This window comes from Salmo salar, chromosome ssa16, assembly GCF_905237065.1.
Source record: "Salmo salar chromosome ssa16, Ssal_v3.1, whole genome shotgun sequence".
In the NCBI taxonomy this organism is placed as follows: domain Eukaryota; kingdom Metazoa; phylum Chordata; class Actinopteri; order Salmoniformes; family Salmonidae; genus Salmo; species Salmo salar.
In genome coordinates, this window is record NC_059457.1 from 77,432,462 (window position 1) to 77,452,280 (window position 19,819).

The 19,819-nt window shown below is 42.7% G+C and overlaps 1 protein-coding gene across 2 annotated transcripts in view; it reads right to left on the minus strand.

Moving 5' to 3' along the window:
- Positions 1-19,819, minus strand: part of LOC106574938 (interleukin-1 receptor accessory protein-like 1-B) — a 332,683-nt gene that overhangs the window by 299,652 nt on the left and 13,212 nt on the right. For both annotated transcript variants that reach the window (XM_045697956.1, XM_045697955.1), the window contains exon 2: positions 11,692-11,793. In XM_045697956.1, the coding sequence (XP_045553912.1) occupies positions 11,692-11,773 (82 nt within the window). In that variant the 5' untranslated portion in view covers positions 11,774-11,793. The remainder of the gene's footprint in view (positions 1-11,691; positions 11,794-19,819) is intronic.

Below are 19,819 nucleotides of genomic sequence, written 5' to 3' on the forward strand. Positions count from 1 at the left end.
GCACCCCTCCTCGACCGGGCGGCGCTCGGCGGTCGTCGTCGCCGGCCTACTAGCTGCCATCGATCCTTTTTGTTTCACTTTCTGTTGGTTAGATCTAGGTAGGCACGCACCTGTTTTGGTTTAGTTATTAGTAGGGGGGGTATTTAGTCTAGGAAGGTATGTCTGTGTTTGTGCGTGATTATTTTCGTCAGGTTGTACGTCTGGGGAACAGGTGTTTTTTCCCTTCTGCCTGTGGGTTTTGTGGCAGTGTGTTTTGGGCTGCGTCCCTACGCTGTGTTCGGGCTGTTTATGGGTATTTGTTTTACCTTGCCCTGCCCTACCTGTTTTTGGCAAGTGTGGATTGTTTATTAAAGACGAGTGTTCACGAACTTGTGTCTCCTGCGCCTGACTTCAACCCTCCTGCTTCCTTGAGCATTCTGACAGTCCTTATGAAACAAGCTTCACAGACAGACAGGAGGCTTCACAGAGAGAATCTAGGGGCTTTGGTCATGCATTAAGCACTTGTCAGAAGGGAGCAGTGAATTGCAGCGCAGGACGACGGGTCAACTCACAAGACAAAGTGCTATTGCCATAAGACGGCGGTCTGGAGGGAAGGAATGAAGGAACACAGGAGGGGATAGGAGATACATTCCCTTGCAGCGAGTGGCAGGTTGAGAGAATGGTCATGTATTCCTCACATGTAACCAAGGGAACATACTTTCATGCAATATGTGTATGGTAGGAACCATCAAAGTAGCTATTCACTTCACACCCCCACCTTTCCAGATGCTCTTTCCACAAAGTGCCCAGGCAATCCCTCTAGTCTAGACCCTAGAGACCATTCTCTATGGCTGTGGCATTGTAACACATTGTAACTCCTGGGAGAGCCACTCCAGATTGATCACCATGTTGAGGCAGCAAAGGGCTATAGCATCTTTTTCAGGGCCTGACCGGCCGGCAGATCGCTGTAACCTCACTACCTCACTCATCAGACTGCAGCACTCAGCAGCACGTTGACTGGATGAGAGCTGCTGTGAGCTGCAGGGAAGAGGAAAACAAATTCCAAGTGACCTGACTATTTCATTTCCAACATCATGACTGTGATCAATCTCTCCTGCCGTGAGCCCCCCACACAACGGAGACAATCATTCACTACTTGAGAGGCAGCTATGGGAGTATTGACTGAAGGAAGATGACAGTGTGTGTGTGTGTGTGTGTGTGTGTGTGTGTGTGTGTGTGTGTGTGTGTGTGTGTGTGTGTGTGTGTGTGTGTGTGTGTGTGTGTGTGTGTGTGTGTGTGTGTGTGTGTGTGTGTGTGTGTGTGTGTGTGTGTGTGTGTGTTTCCAGAGGACCTACGAGACTCACGGAGGCAAACAGCTGTCTAACAGCCATTATCGCAAGTGATGATTAACATTATCATCATTAGGGCTGTCTCCTACAAGTGTCCTGAAGGATGCAAATCAATACAAGACTGAAATGGATTGATTGAAAATGATATGTGCTGAACAGAGGTAGAAGACCATGGATCTAGCACGGTGTATTACATCGATCACCCAGACAACGCTAGCTAGGCTAGTAAACAGAGTATCAAAACATAGCAGCGGAAGATACCGCGGACTGCAAAGCATAGCTAACAACGTATCGCTGCGATCAATACTGCTAGACCTTGTGGTTTCAGACTGAATGAATTGATCAGAGGCAGATATCTAATTATACATTAATGTGTGGAAACAGATCAGTGCCTTTTGAAATCCGTCTCCACTTCTTGTTCATTTGTTTCCAGTTGTGTCACCATATGTTTCCGCCATGGCTGTCATGTCCATCCAATCATTGATCGTACTCCTTCATCTTCACAAGTTGCTTTGAATTTAAAAAAAGCTCATCATGCTTCACGTCAGCTTTAGTTTAGCAGTATCAGACAATATTCTGTCTGTGTGAAGCTTTTAACTGCAGAAGGTAACAGTTTGGGTTGCACTTAACAAAGGACTTGCTCTGGCCAACAGCATGCAAATTGTGCTTGATTATCCAAAGTGGTTTACTTTACATTTAGCCTACATGCAAACCATTCACTCTGTTTTGCAGGTGGATTTTTCAGCCTAACACATGGCTATTGGTCCTATTCCATCAACGTCTATGGGCTGTCATTGCTGACAGATCACTGCCATATTTAACATCCTTTAATATAAATTACGAAGTCAAGTGCACGGCTCTAATTTTATTGCTGGGGCCTATTATTGGTCAAACTGTGAGTATCCCCATTGGGTCAGCAGCAGCGAGGTATCTATTCCTTACTGATGGATTCATCCTGACATCTTCCCTGTACTTTAGTCTGTTGAGGAAGACGAGGACTGTAGATTTAATTGACTGCCAGGACGTCCTTGGATGTGTTTCCTGACGGAAAATATGGCGAGCCGTGAGATGTGGTCCACAACTACAGTATTCTGTGTCCCAAATGGCACCCTATTCCCTACATAGTGCAATTCCCATAGGGCTCTGGTCTAAGGTATTGCACTATGTAGGGAATAGGGTGCCATTTGGGACACAGCCGTACTGTAGTGGTGGAGTGACGGTGCTAGATAAATTCTCTGGTGGGATGGAAGGATAGAAGGATAGAAGGATATATTCAGTGGCTGTGCTGTTTTGAAATAGTCTAACGGGAACCAAGGCCTGGCTGGTGAGGCAGATAGCATGCTAACTTGTCTTATTTACAGCAACTCTTCATCGGAAGTGGCACACTGAGACGTGAAACCATCAGTAACAGAGTTCCATCACCTCAGAGAGAAATTCTTTATTTCAGAGCTGCCATTGATTTGGTGGGAAATAAACAACCCCCGGAAGAGATTGGCTGTTCCATATTTGAATCATAATTCAAATGAAGCTGTAAAAGAAGCTGGAAGTTAGTTTTAATATTTTGTCATAATTACTTGGAGACTCAGCTGACAGGAATCATTTGTCTTTTAAATGTGTCTGTAACTAAGGAACGGATACTAAAGAGCAGAGATATATCCTGCGGGAGAGGAGGAGTTTGAGATATCACATTTGCATCAATCATTGTCAAGAGATTAGGCTAGAATCCACAGCAGTCATCAATGTTTGCTGGTGGGAAATCCAGGAGCAATTATGCTAAGAATGAATATAGATGGCTGGGTCTGTTTATTTTACAAGTCATGGAATTTGGATTCTATCTTGGCTTAAGTGGACATTGTGGTGGTCACAGACCAGAGGTACCGTACCTTCAGAACTTAGTCTGAAGTGACACATTGAATCAAGTATTTCAAATCTTATTAGCAAAAATAATTATTTTAATTTATTGAAAATGTGTATATCACTGTGCTTTTCTGTAAGCTAAATTTTATGTTCAACCCCTTTGATCATTCAAATGGTCAGAGTACATATTAAGGGATTTTTCTTATTAATTGAATTAATGTTGATATGCCACGAGAGGCCAGATGTGGCCCCAGGGCCAGTATTTAGGTATCATCACTCTGTATAGTTGTTTTCTAACTTGCCCCCTCTGTTCTCTCCCCTTATAGGATCAGGGCAACTGCTTTGACACAAAATGGCCGACGTGGGTGCAGTTGCTGCTTCCTCTAAGGCAGTGGATCCCAAACTTTTTATAGTCCTGTACCCCTTCAAACATGCAACCTCCAACTGCGTACCCTCTCTAGTACCAGGGTCAGCACAATCTCAAATGTTGTTTTAATATTGCTCTTTATTTAGCCATCTTACATATAAAACTTTATTTGTTCATCGAAAATTGTGAATAACTCACCACAGGTTAGTGAGAAGGGTGTGCTTGAAAGGATGCACATAACTCTGCAATATTGGATTTTATTGGAGAGACTCAGTCTTAAATAATTTTCCACACACAGTCTGTCCCTGTATTTAGTTTACGCCAGTGAGGGCCGAGAATGCACTCTCACATATGTACTTGGTTGCAAAGGGCATCAGTGTCTTAACAGCGCGATTTGCCAAGGCAGGATACTCTGAGCACAGCCCAATCAAGAAATCTGGCAGTGGCTTCTGATTAAATTACATTTTCACAGAACCGCTTGTAACAATTTCGATGAGGCTCTCTTGTTCAGATATCGGTAGGTGGACTGGAAGCAAGGTATGAAAGGGATAACGAATCCAGTTGTTTGTGTCATCTGTTTTGGGAAAGTACCTGCGTAATTGCTCACCCAGCTCACTCAGGTGCTTCGCTATATATCACATTTGACATTGTCCGTAAGCTTGAGTTCATTTGCACACAACAAATCATACAATGATGGAAAGATCTGTGTGTTGTCCTTGTTAATGCAGACAGAGAAGAGCTCCAACTTCTTAATCAAAGCCTCAATTTTGTCCCGCACATTGAATATAGTTGCGGAGAGTCCCTGTAATCCTAGATTCAGATCATTCAGGCGAGAAAAAAGATCACCCAGTCATGCAAGCGGTGAGACAAGTGAAAATTATGGTCAGTAAAGAAAACTTTAAGCTCGTCTCTCAATTTAAAAAAACGTGTCAATATTTTGCCCCTTGATAACCAGCACACCAGTATGTTGTAAAAGCATTACATGGTCGCTGCCCATTTCATTGCATAGTGCAGAAAATACATGAGAGTTCAGGGGCTTTGCTTTAACAAAGTTAACCATTTTCACTGTAGTGTCCAAAACGTCTTTCAAGCTGTCAGGCATTCCTTTGGCAGCAAGAGCCTCTCGGTGGATGCTGCAGTGTACCCAAGTAGCATCGGGAGCAACTGCTTGCACGCTCATTACCACTCTACTATGTCTCCCGGTCATGGCTTTTGCACCATCAGTACAGATACCAACACAGCTTGACCACCAAAGTCCATTTGATGTCACAAAGCTGTCCAGTACTTAAAAAATATCCTCTCCGGTTGTCCTGGTACCCAGTGGTTTGCAGAAGAGGATGTCTTCCATAATTGACCCCCCACAAATGTAACGGGCCATATACCAGGAGCTGTGCCAGGCCCGCCATGTCTGTTGACTCATCCAGCCTTAATGCATAGAATTCACTGGCTTGTATGCAAAGCAGTAATTCTTTCAAAACATTTCCTGCCATGTCACTGATGTGTCGTGAAACAATGTTGTTTGATGAAGTCATTGTCTGTATAGTTTTTTTGGCATCTTCCCCCAGCGTTGTCCCAGCCATTTCTGCGGCAGCAGGAGGAATTAAGTCCTCCACAATAGTACGGGGCTTGCCTGTCCTAGCCACTCGGTAGCTCACCATATAAGACTCTTCTAGCCCCTTCTTATTAATGGTATCTTTTGCTTTTATACATGTCTTATTACTTGTAAGTCATCTTAATTGTCGCTCAAAAAACTCCTGTGGCTTATTTTTCAAATTGGCATGTTTTGCTTCTAAATGTCTGCACATGAGTGAAGGTTTCATCGAGTTGTGAGATAGTACTTTTGCACATATAACACACTGTGGCTGAGGAAAGGCACTACTCCCAATATAAGTGAACACCAAATCAATGTAGTTCTCATCATATTTGCAGCTCTTCGATGGTCCAACGTCCCTGTGTGTTGTTCGGTGCTTTCCCGGGTAAGGGGGCAGTAGCTCTTTGGCTGCATCAGATTCACAACTGTCAGTGTCCATGCTAGCTGGGCTAACAACAAATATAGAATTACTGATGCAAGCTTTGGATGTGCTCGTGGAAGCAGAACAACTTGTGTCGTCGACAGGTGCAGGTGGAGTACCGCTGGTAGTAGCTGTACTACTAGTAGAGCTGGTATGTGTCTCTATGGACACGGGCTTTACTTTTTTAACCATTTATCAATTTTCAAGCAAACGGAATGATCAGCAGCTACGTTTGGCTACATACGGACCGTTTGTCAAATTCCCGCGAGAGAGTAACAGTTAATGTGATTGGAGGTTAATTATTTGACTAGGCTACCTGTATTTGACATTGTGTTGTTATTTTGTTGAACACTAGATGGTTTAATTTTATTTTCGGCAGTGAAACGAGGCTACTCAGGCGAGAAAAAAACCTCACCCAAATGTATAGCCCCGTTGGAAAATATAAACGGGTTGTTTGAAAATGTGAAGACATTAAAAATATATATATATATTTTAAAATGTGAATCACATTTTTATTTGGCGTACCCCCGACGGCATTGCGTGTACCCCTAAGGGAATACCTGTTCTAAGGTGATGACAAATGATGCACGTCTGCTGAGTCTGGTCAACACCTAGTCTAAAGATGAGTGGGTTGCTATTGTGATATCTGGGCATATAATGAGAGGAAACAGAAAGAGAGATGAAACCCTACTGTATCCGTTGTATTCACATCCATTTCCATTGTATCGAATTAATTCATTAAAGTCTACTGAAAGTGTCTTGCCTAGTTAGCGAGAAGCACAAGAAGACAGCTGCTTTAGAACCAAGTCTAATTCAGAGTACTTCATTCCTTTCAAATCATTGCTAGGTTACCCAACAGTGGCTGTTCCGGCTTCCCCCCTATTGAATCTACCAGAAAGTACGGTCAAAACACAATGTCAAAGCTGACAACACTGTCCACAAACACCGTTACGAAACGGGGACATTTCCTCTACAGAAGGACGGAATAAAATGGAAATAATAACAGGAAGAAAAACACATTTCGTACTCTGTGATCAAATGGTTTGGGGTCTAGAGGCCTTGTATCACCTGCAGCGATTCTCTCCTGAATGTGATGTGTTGCATTAAGCAAATTCTCTGTTTGATCAACCATTTATTCAACATCAGCACTCTAACAAACAAAGAGGATATTATGGATGACAAATGGGAAAATGTCCCTGTTTTGTAGGGTCAGGCGTATAAACAACACATGTCCTGTAATGTCTATGTTGATCCAACAGTTTCCAGCTGGAAAGTACGGTGATTAAGTACATTTAAAAACAAAGGACAGATAATGAAACGATATAAACCATTTCAGGTCAATAGGATTTAAAGCATAGCACAGGCAGCTGCCTGATTCATGGTAAAGAAAAAAGGTTGTCTCTAATAGGAAAGCGAACAATGGACCTGGACTAACAACGCAGTGCAGAGCAGGGCTTTTATTTATCAGAGGACACATTTCAAATATCCACCTCAGGCTCCGGCTCATCCACCTACCTGGAAGTGGAGCCCACAGGGACTGTCTCCATGAAAGCGAAAATATTTCCTCAAGCTCTAGGGCTGCAGGCCCTGCTGTCTGATATGCATTAAAGGCCCTGCTGTCTGATATGCATTAAAGGCCCTGCTGTCTGATATGCATTAAAGGACCTGCTGTCTGATATGCATTAAAGGCCCTGCTGTTGGCCCTGCTGTCTGATATGCATTAAAGGCCCTGCTGTCTGATATGCATTAAAGGCCCTGCTGTTGGCCCTGCTGTCTGATATGCATTAAAGGCCCTGCTGTCTGATATGCATTAAAGGCCCTGCTGTAGGCCCTGCTGGCTGATATGCATTAAAGGCCCTGCTGTCTGATATGCATTAAAGGCCCTGCTGTCTGATATGTATTAAAGGACCTGCTGTCTGATATGCATTAAAGGCCCTGCTGTTGGCCCTGCTGTCTGATATGTATTAAAGGACTTGCTGTGGGACCTGCTGTCTGATATGCATTAAAGGCCCTGCTGTTGGCCCTGCTGTCTGATATGTATTAAATGCCCTGCTGTCTGATATGCATTAAAGGACTTGCTGTAGGCCCTGCTGGCTGATATGCATTAAAGGCCCTGCTGTCTGATATGCATTAAAGGCCCTGCTGTCTGATATGTATTAAGGACCTGCTGTCTGATATGCATTAAAGGCCCTGCTGTTGGCCCTGCTGTCTGATATGCATTAAAGGCCCTGCTGTCTGATATGCATTAAAGGCCCTGCTGTAGGCCCTGCTGGCTGATATGCATTAAAGGCCCTGCTGTCTGATATGCATTAAAGGCCCTGCTGTCTGATATGTATTAAAGGACCTGCTGTCTGATATGCATTAAAGGCCCTGCTGTTGGCCCTGCTGTCTGATATGTATTAAAGGACTTGCTGTGGGACCTGCTGTCTGATATGCATTAAAGGCCCTGCTGTTGGCCCTGCTGTCTGATATGTATTAAATGCCCTGCTGTCTGATATGCATTAAAGGACTTGCTGTAGGCCCTGCTGGCTGATATGCATTAAAGGCCCTGCTGTCTGATATGCATTAAAGGACTTGCTGTAGGCCCTGCTGGCTGATATGCATTAAAGGCCCTGCTGTCTGATATGCATTAAAGGCCCTGCTGTAGGCCCTGCTGGCTGATATGCATTAAAAGCCCTGCTGTCTGATATGCATTAAAGGCCCTGCTGTCTGATATGTATTAAAGGACCTGCTGTCTGATATGCATTAAAGGCCCTGCTGTTGGCCCTGCTGTCTGATATTTATTAAAGGACTTGCTGTTGGCCCTGCTGTCTGATATGTATTAAAGGACTTGCTGTAGGACCTGCTGTCTGATACGCATTAAAGGCCCTGCTGTCTGATATGTATTAAAGGACTTGCTGTTGGCCCTGCTGTCTGATATGTATTAAAGGACTTGCTGTTGGCCCTGCTGTCTGATATGCATTAAAGGCCCTGCTGTCTGATATGCATTAAAGTCCCTGCTGTTGGCCCTGCTGTCTGATATGTATTAAAGGCCCTACTGTCTGATATGCATTAAAGGACTTGCTGTAGGCCCTGCTGTCTGATATGCATTAAAGGCCCTGCTGTAGGCCCTGCTGTCTGATATGCATTAAAGGACTTGCTGTAGGACCTGCTGTCTGATACGCATTAAAGGCCCTGCTGTAGGCCCTGCTGTCTGATACGCATTAAAGGCCCTGCTGTAGGCCCTGCTGTCTGATACGCATTAAAGGCCCTGCTGTAGGACCTGCTGTCTGATACGCATTAAAGGCCCTGCTGTAGGCCCTGCTGTCTGATATGTATTAAAGGCCCTGCTGTCTGATATGCATTAAAGGACTTGCTGTAGGCCCTGCTGTCTGATATGCATTAAAGGCCCTGCTGTAGGCCCTGCTGTCTGATATGCATTAAAGGACTTGCTGTAGGACCTGCTGTCTGATATGTATTAAAGGCCCTGCTGTCTGATATGCATTAAATTACTTGCTGTCTGATATGCATTAAAGGTCCTGCTGTTGGCCCTGCTGTCTGATATGCATTAAAGGACAATTGAAAACACAACATAAGCAAATATCCTTCTGAGAATGAATAAACTACTGCTTAAAGATCTCCATCACTGTACAGTGTGTCTTCCATTATATGTTGTTTTTCCCACAGATTCATCCAGATTCATCCTTGAACGACATGTACAGATGTTTATAAATATTTGCTATACAAATACATTTCTCAAGGTCTCTCCTTTGTCTGCATGTTATCAATGAAGGAATGATGTCCTCCCTCTATTCCGTGAACAGCCAGAGAAATGCTAGGTCACAGGAAATGGCTCTCCTCTCACATCGCTCCCCTGGCTGAACCACCTTTAATGCGTCCCTATGGGCCACGGTGGATATGGCAGCACATGGCATTCCGCTGGTTCAAAGTAGAGCTGATAAAGGCTCCAAGAGAGACGTTGACTCCCTGATGGGGTGAGAGAGAGAGAGAGAGAGAGAGAGAGAGAGAGAGAGAGAGAGAGAGAGAGAGAGAGAGAGAGAGAGAGAGAGAGAGAGAGAGAGAGAGAGAGAGAGAGAGAGAGAGAGAGAGAGAGAGAGAGAGAGAGAGAGAGAGGCCATCTGGCCATCAGCGGGGTAGTCGGGAGACACCTTTCTACTGCTGCTGTCCCTTACTGTAATACCACTGATATCACTTACTGATTCCACTTACTGTAATACCACTGATATCCCTAACTGTAATACCACTGATATCCCTTACTGTAATACCACTGATATCCCTTACTGTAATACCACTGATATCCCTTACTGTAACACCCTGATATCCCTTACTGTAATACCACTGATATCCCTTACTGTAATACCACTGATATCCCTAACTGTAATACCACTGATATCCCTTACTGTAATACCACTGATATCCCTTACTGTAACACCCTGATATCCCTTACTGTAACATCACTGATATCGCTTATTGATACCACTTACTGTAACACCACTGATATCCCTTACTGTTATACCACTGATATCCCTTACTGTAACGCCAATGATATCCCTTACTGTAATACCACTGATATCCCTTACCGATTCCACTTACTGTAACATCACTGATCCCCCTTACTGTAATACAAATGATATCCCTTACTGTAATACAAATGATATCCCTTACTGTAACACCACTGATATCCCTTACTGTAATACCACTGATATCCCTTACCGATACCACTTACTGTAACATCACTGATATCCCTTACTGTAATACAAATGATATCCCTTACTGTAATACAAATGATATCCCTTACTGTAACACCACTGATATCCCTTAGTGTAATACCACTGAATGAACACATGGCCATGTCTTCATCATATACTACTTCACAATATACTGCTATATTTGCCATGACTCTTAATATATCACACAAAGCCAAGGTAATTGTATTGAAACTGTGGAGAAATGCAGGATGCTGAAGGACCTCAACTGAGAAGTGACTATTCTTTGAGGAGTATGGATGAATGGCATATGCCATCCATTGTTGAAAGCACTTGACTCTGAGATTGCAAGGGAATGTTGACTGCTGTTAAAGCAACATTTGTGTGAAAACATGTGGAAAGGCTGAGAGACAGATCCATTATCCAACTGTTCCATGGACCACTACAGAAGAACCCACAATGCTGTTTCTTTTAAAGCCCATTCTGCAGCTGAAGGTGCTGTCTTAGTGTAGCAGAGTGGCAGGCTGATCAATAGTTTTGTTGTACAGTAGGGTGAATATTCTGACTCTCGTCTATATCACAGTCGAAGTTGTTCTCTTGTTGGCTTAAAGTTTACACATCAGGGAAGGTAGGGAGAATTATGGAGGGATGGACAGGGAGAGAGAGAGAGAAAGAGAGAGAGAGAGGGAACTGTGAGTGTGTATGAGAGACAGAGAGACAAACAGAGGGAGAGGGAGAGAGAGACAAACAGAGAGAGACAGAGAGACAGAGAGACAGAGAGACAAACAGAGGGAGAGGGAGAGAGAGAGAGAGAGAGAGAGAGAGAGAGAACTGTGAGTGTGTATGAGAGACAGAGAGACAGAGGGAGAGAGAGAGAGAGACAAACAGAGAGAGACAGAGAGACAGAGAGACAGAGAGACAAACAGAGGGAGAGAAAGAGAGAGAGAGAGAGAGAGAGAGAGAGAGAGAGAGAGAGAGAGAGAGAGGGAGAGAGAGAGAGAGAGAGAGGGAGAGAGAGAGAGGGAACTGTGAGTGTGTATGAGAGACAGACATTCTGAAATGGAGATGCCATCTGTCAATGTCAGGCGTGGATAGACAGTGCTTATTTGACAAATGCCAAGGCAACCTGAAGATGGTAAATAATAAATAGCAGCCCAGATTGGAGCCCGAACCGACAGCACTCAATATAACCAAAAGCCAACAGAACCACAAAAGTTAGCTGCTTGCGTTTAATGTCCTTAACATTAGTGCATGGACAGGTATAGAAATGTATCGGGTATTCATCATACAACATCAACTCCAACCAACCACACTTTAGTTGACTCAATCACACACTTTTCTCCATGATTCCAATATGTGGAGAGGTTCACCCACTGGGCTGGAGTGACAGACAGCTAACAGACAGTTATATGGAGACGTACCTGAGCCTCTCTTGGACACTGTTTTGAAACCTCGGACCACCGCAGCATAGAGAAGAATCTGGAGTGTGATGGGAGCTTTCATTTTTCACCTGGCCAAGTGTCCTATGGGGTTAGAGGAGAGGAGAGAGAGGTTAGAGACTATCCATAAAGGTAAGAATAATGAACGAATCCTTTAGAGAAGATAATGCACTTTGTAGAGAAAACATCAAGAAACACAAAAAAATCAAGAAACACACACTACATCTAAACAGTCATTTTTGTTTTTATGCCTCTAAAGAGTGAGCAAAGTACACCCCACCATTTTGAACGCAATAGATCACTTTAACTGGCTTCAACAGCTCCCTCACTCTTCCTAGACAGTCATTTTGTCTAAAGCACGGCGTACTATAGACCAGAATCATGACGGAACACCTCCTGTATTAGATTTGGAAGGGAAACGGTGTATCCTGAATATGTTGCTTCATGGTTTAAGGATGAAATACAACATAAAGAAGTAAATCATGATAGAGTATAACATCAAGGCAAACTTATTATTTGGAAATGGCAGCAATCGTACAAATATTTAAGCCCACATAAATTCCCTTATACTTGCAATCATTTAAAAAAAAGAATAATCTAAAACAGTGAAACAGCCCACTGGGCACAGATGTCAATTTAACATCTATTCCACGTTGGTTCAACGTTATTTCATTGAAATGACGTGGAAACAACATTGATTCAACCAGTATGTGCCAAGTAGGAATGGCTGTAACACTAACAATCAATAACAAGAACCACTGAAGGGTGAGTGGAGGTACAGTATTTGTTACAGTGCCTTTGGAAAGTATTAAGACCCCTTGACTTAATCAACATTTTGTTTGGTTACAGCTTTATTCTAAAATTGATTAAATTGTTTTTTCCCATCATCAATCTACACACAATACCCCATAATGACAAAGAAAAAACTGGTTTTAAGAAATTGTTGTAAATTATAATAAAATAAAATAAACTGAAATATCACATTTACAGTGCCTTGCAAAAGTATTCATTCCCCTTGGCGTTTTTCCTATTTTGTTGCAATACAACCTGTAATTTAAATAGTTTTTATCTGGTTTTCATGTAATGGACATATACAAAATAGTCCAATTCGGTGAAGTGAAATGAAAAAAATAACTTGTTTCAGAAAATAAATTAAAAATTAAAAACGGAAAAGTGGTGCATGCATATGTATTCACCCCCTTTGCTATGAAGCCCCTAAATAAGATCTGGTGCAACCAATTACCTTCAGAAGTCACATAATTAGTTAAATAAAGTCCACCTGTGTGCAATCTAAGTGTCACATGATCTGTCACATGAGCTCAGTATATATACACCTGTTCTGAAAGGCCCCAGAGTCTGCAACACCACTAAGCAAGGGGCACCAGCAAGCAAGCGGCACCATGAAGACCAAGGAGCTCTCCAAACAGGTCAGGGACAAAGTTGTGAAGAAGTACAGATCAGGGTCAGGTTATAAAAAAATATCCGAAACTTTGAACATCCCACGGAGCACCTTTAGATCCATTATTAAAAAATGGAAAGAATATGGCACCACAACAAACCTGCCGAGAGAGGGCCGCCCACCAAAACTCACGGACCAGGCAAGGAGGGCATTAATCAGAGAGGTAACAAAGAGACCAAAGACAGCCCTGAAGGAGCTGCAAAGCTCCACAGCGGAGATTGGAGTATCTGTCCATAGGACCACTTTAAGCTGTACACTCCATAGAGCTGGGCTTTATGGAAGAGTGGCCAGAAGAAAGCCATTGCTTAAAGAAAAAAATGAGCAAACACGTTTGGTGTTCGCCAAAAGGCATGTGGGAGACTCACCAAACATATGGAAGAAAGTACTCTGGTCAGATGAGACTAAAATGTAGCTTTTTGGCCATCAAGGAAAACGCTATGTCTGGCGCAAACCCAACACCTCTCATCACCCCGAGAACACCATGCCCACAGTGAAGCATGGTGGTGGCAGCATCATGCTGTGGGGATGTTTTTCATCGGCAGGGACTTGGAAACTGGTCAGAATTGAAGGAATGATGGATGGTACTAAATAAAGGGAAATTCTTGAGGGAAACCTGTTTCAGTCTTCCAGAGATTTGAGACTGGGATGGAGGTTCACCTTCCAGCAGGACAATGACCCTAAGCATACTGCTAAAGCAACACTCGAGTGGTTTAAGGGAAAACATTTAAATGTGTTGGAATGGCCTAGTCAAAGCCCAGACCTCAATCCAATTGAGAATCTGTGGTATGACTTAAAGATTGCTGTACACCAGCGGAACCCATCTAACTTGAAGGAGCTGAAGCAGTTTTGCCTTGAAGAATGGGCAAAAATCCAAGTGGCTAGATGTGTCCAGCTTATAGAGACATACCCCAAGAGACTTGCAGCTGTAATTGCTGCAAAAGGTGGCTTTACAAAGTATTGACTTGGGGGGTGAATAGTTATGCACACTCAAGTTTTCTGTTTTTTTTTGTCTTATTTCTTGTTTGTTTCACAATAAAACATATTTTCCATCTTCAAAGTAGTAGGCATATTGTGTAAATCAAATGATACAAACCCCCAAAAATACATTTTAATTCGACGTTGTAAGGTTTGGGGTCACTTAGAAATGTCCTTGTTTTTGTCCATTAAAATAACTTCAAATTGATCAGAAATACAACGTAGACATTGTTAATTTTGTAAATTACTATTGTAGCTGGAATTGGCAGATTTTTTAGGTGTACAGAGGCCCATTATCAGCAACCATCACTTCTGTGTTCCAATGGCACGTTGTGTTTGCTAATCCAAGTTTATAATTTTAAAAGGCTAATTGATCATTAGAAAACCCTTTTGCAATTATGTTAGCACAGCTGAAAACTGTTGTCCTGATTAAAGAAGCAATAAAACTGACCTTCTTTAGACTAGTTAGGTATCTGGAGCATCAGCATTTGTGGGTTCGATTACAGGCTCAAAATGGCTAGAAACAAAGAACTTTCTTATGAAACTCGCCAGTCTATTCTTGTTCAGAGAAATTAAGGCTATTCCATGTGAGAAATTGCCGATAAATTGAAGATCTCGTACAACGCTGTGTACTACTCCCTTCACAGAACAGCGCAAACTTGCTCTAACCAGAATAAAAAGAGGAGTGGGAGGCCCCGGTGCGCAACAGAGCAAGAGGACAAGTACATTAGAGTGTCTAGTTTGAGAAACAGGCACCTCACATGTCCTCAACTGGCAGCTTCATTAAATAGTACCCGCAAAACACCAGTCTCAACGTCAACAGCGAAGAGGCGACTCTGGGATGCTGGCCATCTAGGCAAATAAACTTGGATTAGCTAACACAATGTGCCATTGGAACACAGGAGCGATTGCTGCTGATAATGGGCTTCTGTACACTTATGTAGATGTGCCATTAAAAATCAGCCGTTTGCAACTTCAATAGTTATTTACAACGTTACCAATGTCTACACTGTATTTCTGATCAATTTGATGTTATTTTAATGGATAAAAATGTGCTTTTCTTTCAAAAGCAAGGACATTTCTAAGTGACCCCAAACTTTTGAACGGTAGTGTTAGTATTCAGGCCCTTTACTCAGTACTTTGTAGAAGCACCTTTTGCAGCGATTACGGCCTCCAATCTTCTTGGGTATGACGGTACAAGCTTGGCACACCTGTATTTGGGGAGTTTCTCCCATTCTTCTCTGCAGATTGCTGCACAGCTATTTTCAGGTCTCTCCAGAAATGTTAGATCGGGTTCAAGTCCGGGCTCTGGCTGGGCCACTCAAGGACATTCAGAGATTTATCCCGAAGCCACTCCTGCGTTGTCTTGGCTGTGTGCATAGGGTTGTTGTCCTGTTGGAAGGTGAACTGTCGCCCCAGTCTGAGGTCCTGAGCGCTCTGGAGCAGGTTTTCATAAAGGATCTCTCTGTACTTTTCTCTGTTCATCTTTGCCTCGATCCGGAATAGTCTCCCAGTCCCTGCCGCTGATAAACATCCCCACAGTATTATGCTGGCACCACCATGCATCACCGTAGGGATGGTGCTAGGTTTCCTCCAGACATGACGCTTGGCATTCAGGCCAAGAGTTTAATCTTGGTTTCATCAGACCAGAGAATCTTGTTTCTCATGGTCTGAAAGTCTTTAGGTTCCTTTTTGCACTCACCAAGTGGGCTGTCATGTGCCTTTTACTGAGGAGTGGCTTACGTTTGGCCAGTCTACCATAAAGCCCTGATTGGTGGAGTGCTGCAGAGATGGTTGTCCTTCTGGAAAGTTCTCCCATCTCCACAGAGGAACTCTAGAGCTCTGTCACAGTGACCATCGGGTTCTTGGTCACTTCCTGACCAAGGTCCTTCTCCCCTGATTGCTCAGTTTGGTCGGGCGGGCAGCTTTAGGAAGAGTCTTGGTGGTTCCAAACTTCTTCCATTTAAGAATAATGGAGGCCACTGTGTTCTAGGGGAACTTCAATGCAGAAGTGTTTTGGTACCCTTCCCCAGATCTGTGCCTAGACACAATCTTGTCTCGGAGCTCTACGAACAATCCTTCGACCTCATGGCTTGGTTTTAGCTCTGACATTCACTGTCAACTGTGGGACGTTATATAGACAAGCGTGTGCCTTTCCAAATCATGTCCAATCAATGGAATTTACCACAGGTGGACTCCAATCAAGTTGTAGAAACACCTCAAGGATGATCAATGGAAACAGGATACACCTGAGCTCAATTTTAAGTCTCATAGCAAAGGGTCTGAATACTTATGTAAATAAGGTATTTATGTTTTTTACTTTTAACACATTTGCAAAAATGTCTAAAAACCTGTTTTTGCTTTGTCATTATGGGGTATTGTGTGTAGATTTCAGAGTTTTTTTATTTTTTTTAATCAATTTTTGTTTAAGTTGTAACGTAACAAAATGTGGAAAAAGTCCAGGGGTCTGAATACTTTCTGGAGGCACTGTATGTATGTAGGCCTATTGTAAGGCTATGTGTCAAATCAAGAACATAGTTAGTTGTACCGAAAGGAACACACCAGGTAAAAGGTCATGAGTAAAATATTTACATTCAATCACCATATTGAAGGTGGATTACACAAGATAGTAGAAGTAGAAGGCACCCTTGCACGATTTTCTATTTCTTCTAAAATAAGTTGAAATTCACACATGTATTTGTTTGATTTACAACTGCACAGGACCCTACAAAAAAACTTTTAAGGCCTGGACAAAAAAGGCTTTTTTGACTACTCAGATCAGATCTGAAAAAGATCTGAGGTGAAAAGATCAGATGTGAATGGTCAAAATACAAATTAGTTGAAAAAATATGAAAATTGGGCTGCCTGTGTAAAAACAGCTGTTGTTTTGAATGAGATGTGGCATTCAGATTATGCCACGTGCAAATAATTTAATCATCATTTACTCATCTGGATCATAGATCAAAACGGGGAAAACAAATATTTGATATCATGTTCTGCAGCTGCCTACACACACAACTAACATGTTAACTTCACCCGCTCCCTAATCCTTCACATAATCAATTCTAATCTGAATTCCTCTGGGTGTTAGGCCACTGTTTTGGGGGTGGTTGTATGATCTAGCAACCAATAAAGAAGCTGCCCAAAGACTGCCAATAATCTCACGAGGCAAGCTCCCTCATTTCAATGCCTGTCAATTCAATTGACATGTGGTAGCTTCCAATGTTTAAAAACTTCACGTTAACATTTAGTACCCGACAAAGACACAACACAGAATCACAACACAGAATCTGGAGGGAGGAACCCGGTAAACCACAATAAGCCTGAGGAGACAGTGTTAGTGTGTCAGTTCCAGATTAGACTGCAGCCAAGGATGACGACACCACCACAAACCACCCTGCTATGAAAGGGCCATTGTAGCGCCGGGCGCTAGTTGGCTAACGACGCTTCACAAGTCTCCCCCTCACTACACTAAAACGATAAAAATACACCCAAATTTTATCATTTTAATTAGCGTTCTCTCGTGTTGCTACAAACATTACCACCAAAGATACTCTCGATGTGGTCCCTCTCTTACAAACAGAGCACACAATGATTAAATAGACACGTTCGCCTAGGATTACTAGCTTCCTGTGATAACTGTGATTGGGCGCCAGTGCATGGCATGTACATGATGTTGCCATTTCAAAGACCCAATCATGGACACTCTTACTGACAGTTGTGGCTGCTTCACATGATGTATTGTTGTCTCTACCTTCTTGCCCTTTGTGCTGTTGTCTGCGCCCAATAATGTTTGTACATGTTTTGTGCTGCTACCATGTTGTGCTGCTGCCATGTTGTGTTGCTACCATGTTGTTGTCATGTGTTGCTGCTATGCTGTGTTGTTGTCTTAGGTCTCTCTTTATGTAGTGGTGTGGTGTCGCTCTTGTCGTGATGTGTGTTTTGTCCTATATTTTATTTTATTTTACAAATTTTAATCCCAGCCCGCAGGAGGCATTTTGCCTTTTGGTAGGACGTCATTGTAAGTAAGAATTTGTTCTTACTGACTTGCTTAGTTAAATAAACATGAAATAAATACAAAATATTTAAAAAAAGAAGATGAAGATACATGGTGTTCAACGCGATAGGAGGTACTTGAAGTTGGTGATATTGAATAATATCCCTGAATAACAATAGAGGTGTATTTGTCTACCTCAGTGCATCGTTACTGATGAGCGAACAAGTTGTCTGCAGGTGCTATTGCAGCAGACTGATCATAGTCCAGAGTATATCAAAAACAGAATAAATAAGGGATTATAGGATTAAACATATGACAGAATTCAAAATATTACCATAATACGTTTCTGGAACTGCAAGCTCACTACTGTAGCAACGGTTTGGATTGAAAATGCAAGGCGGATATTTAGTTGTTCCGTGATACATAGATAGGTCTGTTTAATTGTGAATAGGTCGCTAAAACAGTCATTCCTAGGTTATTACTGTGTAATGACCATTTACCATGCCATTGTTTATTAAACAGCTGGGAAACTATGTGCCATAAAATTAAGTGCTACTCATGTTTGTATAAAACATTTACCATCATAATTCTCATAATCAGTGATTTCAAGTGGATCCTAGATAATATGTGAATATCAACCTCTTGTTATTTCAGAGTGTGTTTTCCCCAATACTGAGAGGAGAGAATCAAGTGCTAGCTATTTACACAGCCCACAGTGTGGGAGGGGAGCATGAGAATTGACATGAGCTCCGTGTTGTAGTGCAGTGTAGCCTACTACCCCCTTGCTGCAGCGATCCATGACGCAAGCAAACAAGCAACTCACTGATGGTCCATAACCATTGAATTAGCAGGGTCTGCTAAAGGAGGAAGCTCCTTAGAATCAACTGTCGACTGCAGTTGTTGTCCAGTTGTTTTTCCTCATCCCCCTACCTCCTTGTCTCTTAGTCTCTGTCTATTAGTCCGTGTATTTATCCCCCGCTGGATTCAACCAAATTCAATTACTGTCTTGAAGGTTCTGCCAGAGAAGGGCCCTTTCTCACTAGTGCCTCTTACTAGAGGAGCACCAGCACAGAATAATGTGTCTTCTAACAAACCCTCCCTCTCTCCTCCCTCCCTTCCTCTTTTCTCCATCTCCTCGTCCCCCTCTCTCCGTAGAGGAGCGGAGGTAAAAACCTTATCTGCCTGCTGCCTTTGCAAGTTATTAACATTTCTATTTGTGAGAAACAGTTGCAATCACTTATACCCTCAACACACCTACATCCACACACGTAAAGCCCGGCTCTGCACACAGAATTATTCCTAGGGTTGCAAAATTCTTGCAATGTTCAATACATTCCCTGTTTTTCTAGAAATCCTGGTTGGAGGATACCAGATTTCCTGCTTATTCCTGCCTGATTCCAGGGATCCTCCAACTGGGATTTCGTCAAAACCATAGAATTTATTCAACGTTCCCAGAATTTTGCAACCCAAATTATTCCATTTCAGATGATCTGATCCCCCCATCCACCATCAGAGAGGGGGAGAGAGAGAGGGGGAGAGAGGAGAGCAAGTGAGAGAGAGAGAAAGAGAGAGAGAGAGAAAGAGAGAGAGAGTTTGTCTGTATGCTGTCAGTAACTTCCTAAAGGACATACATTATTAACTATTCCCAATTCAAGCTGTTCAATGAACTGTACATACTG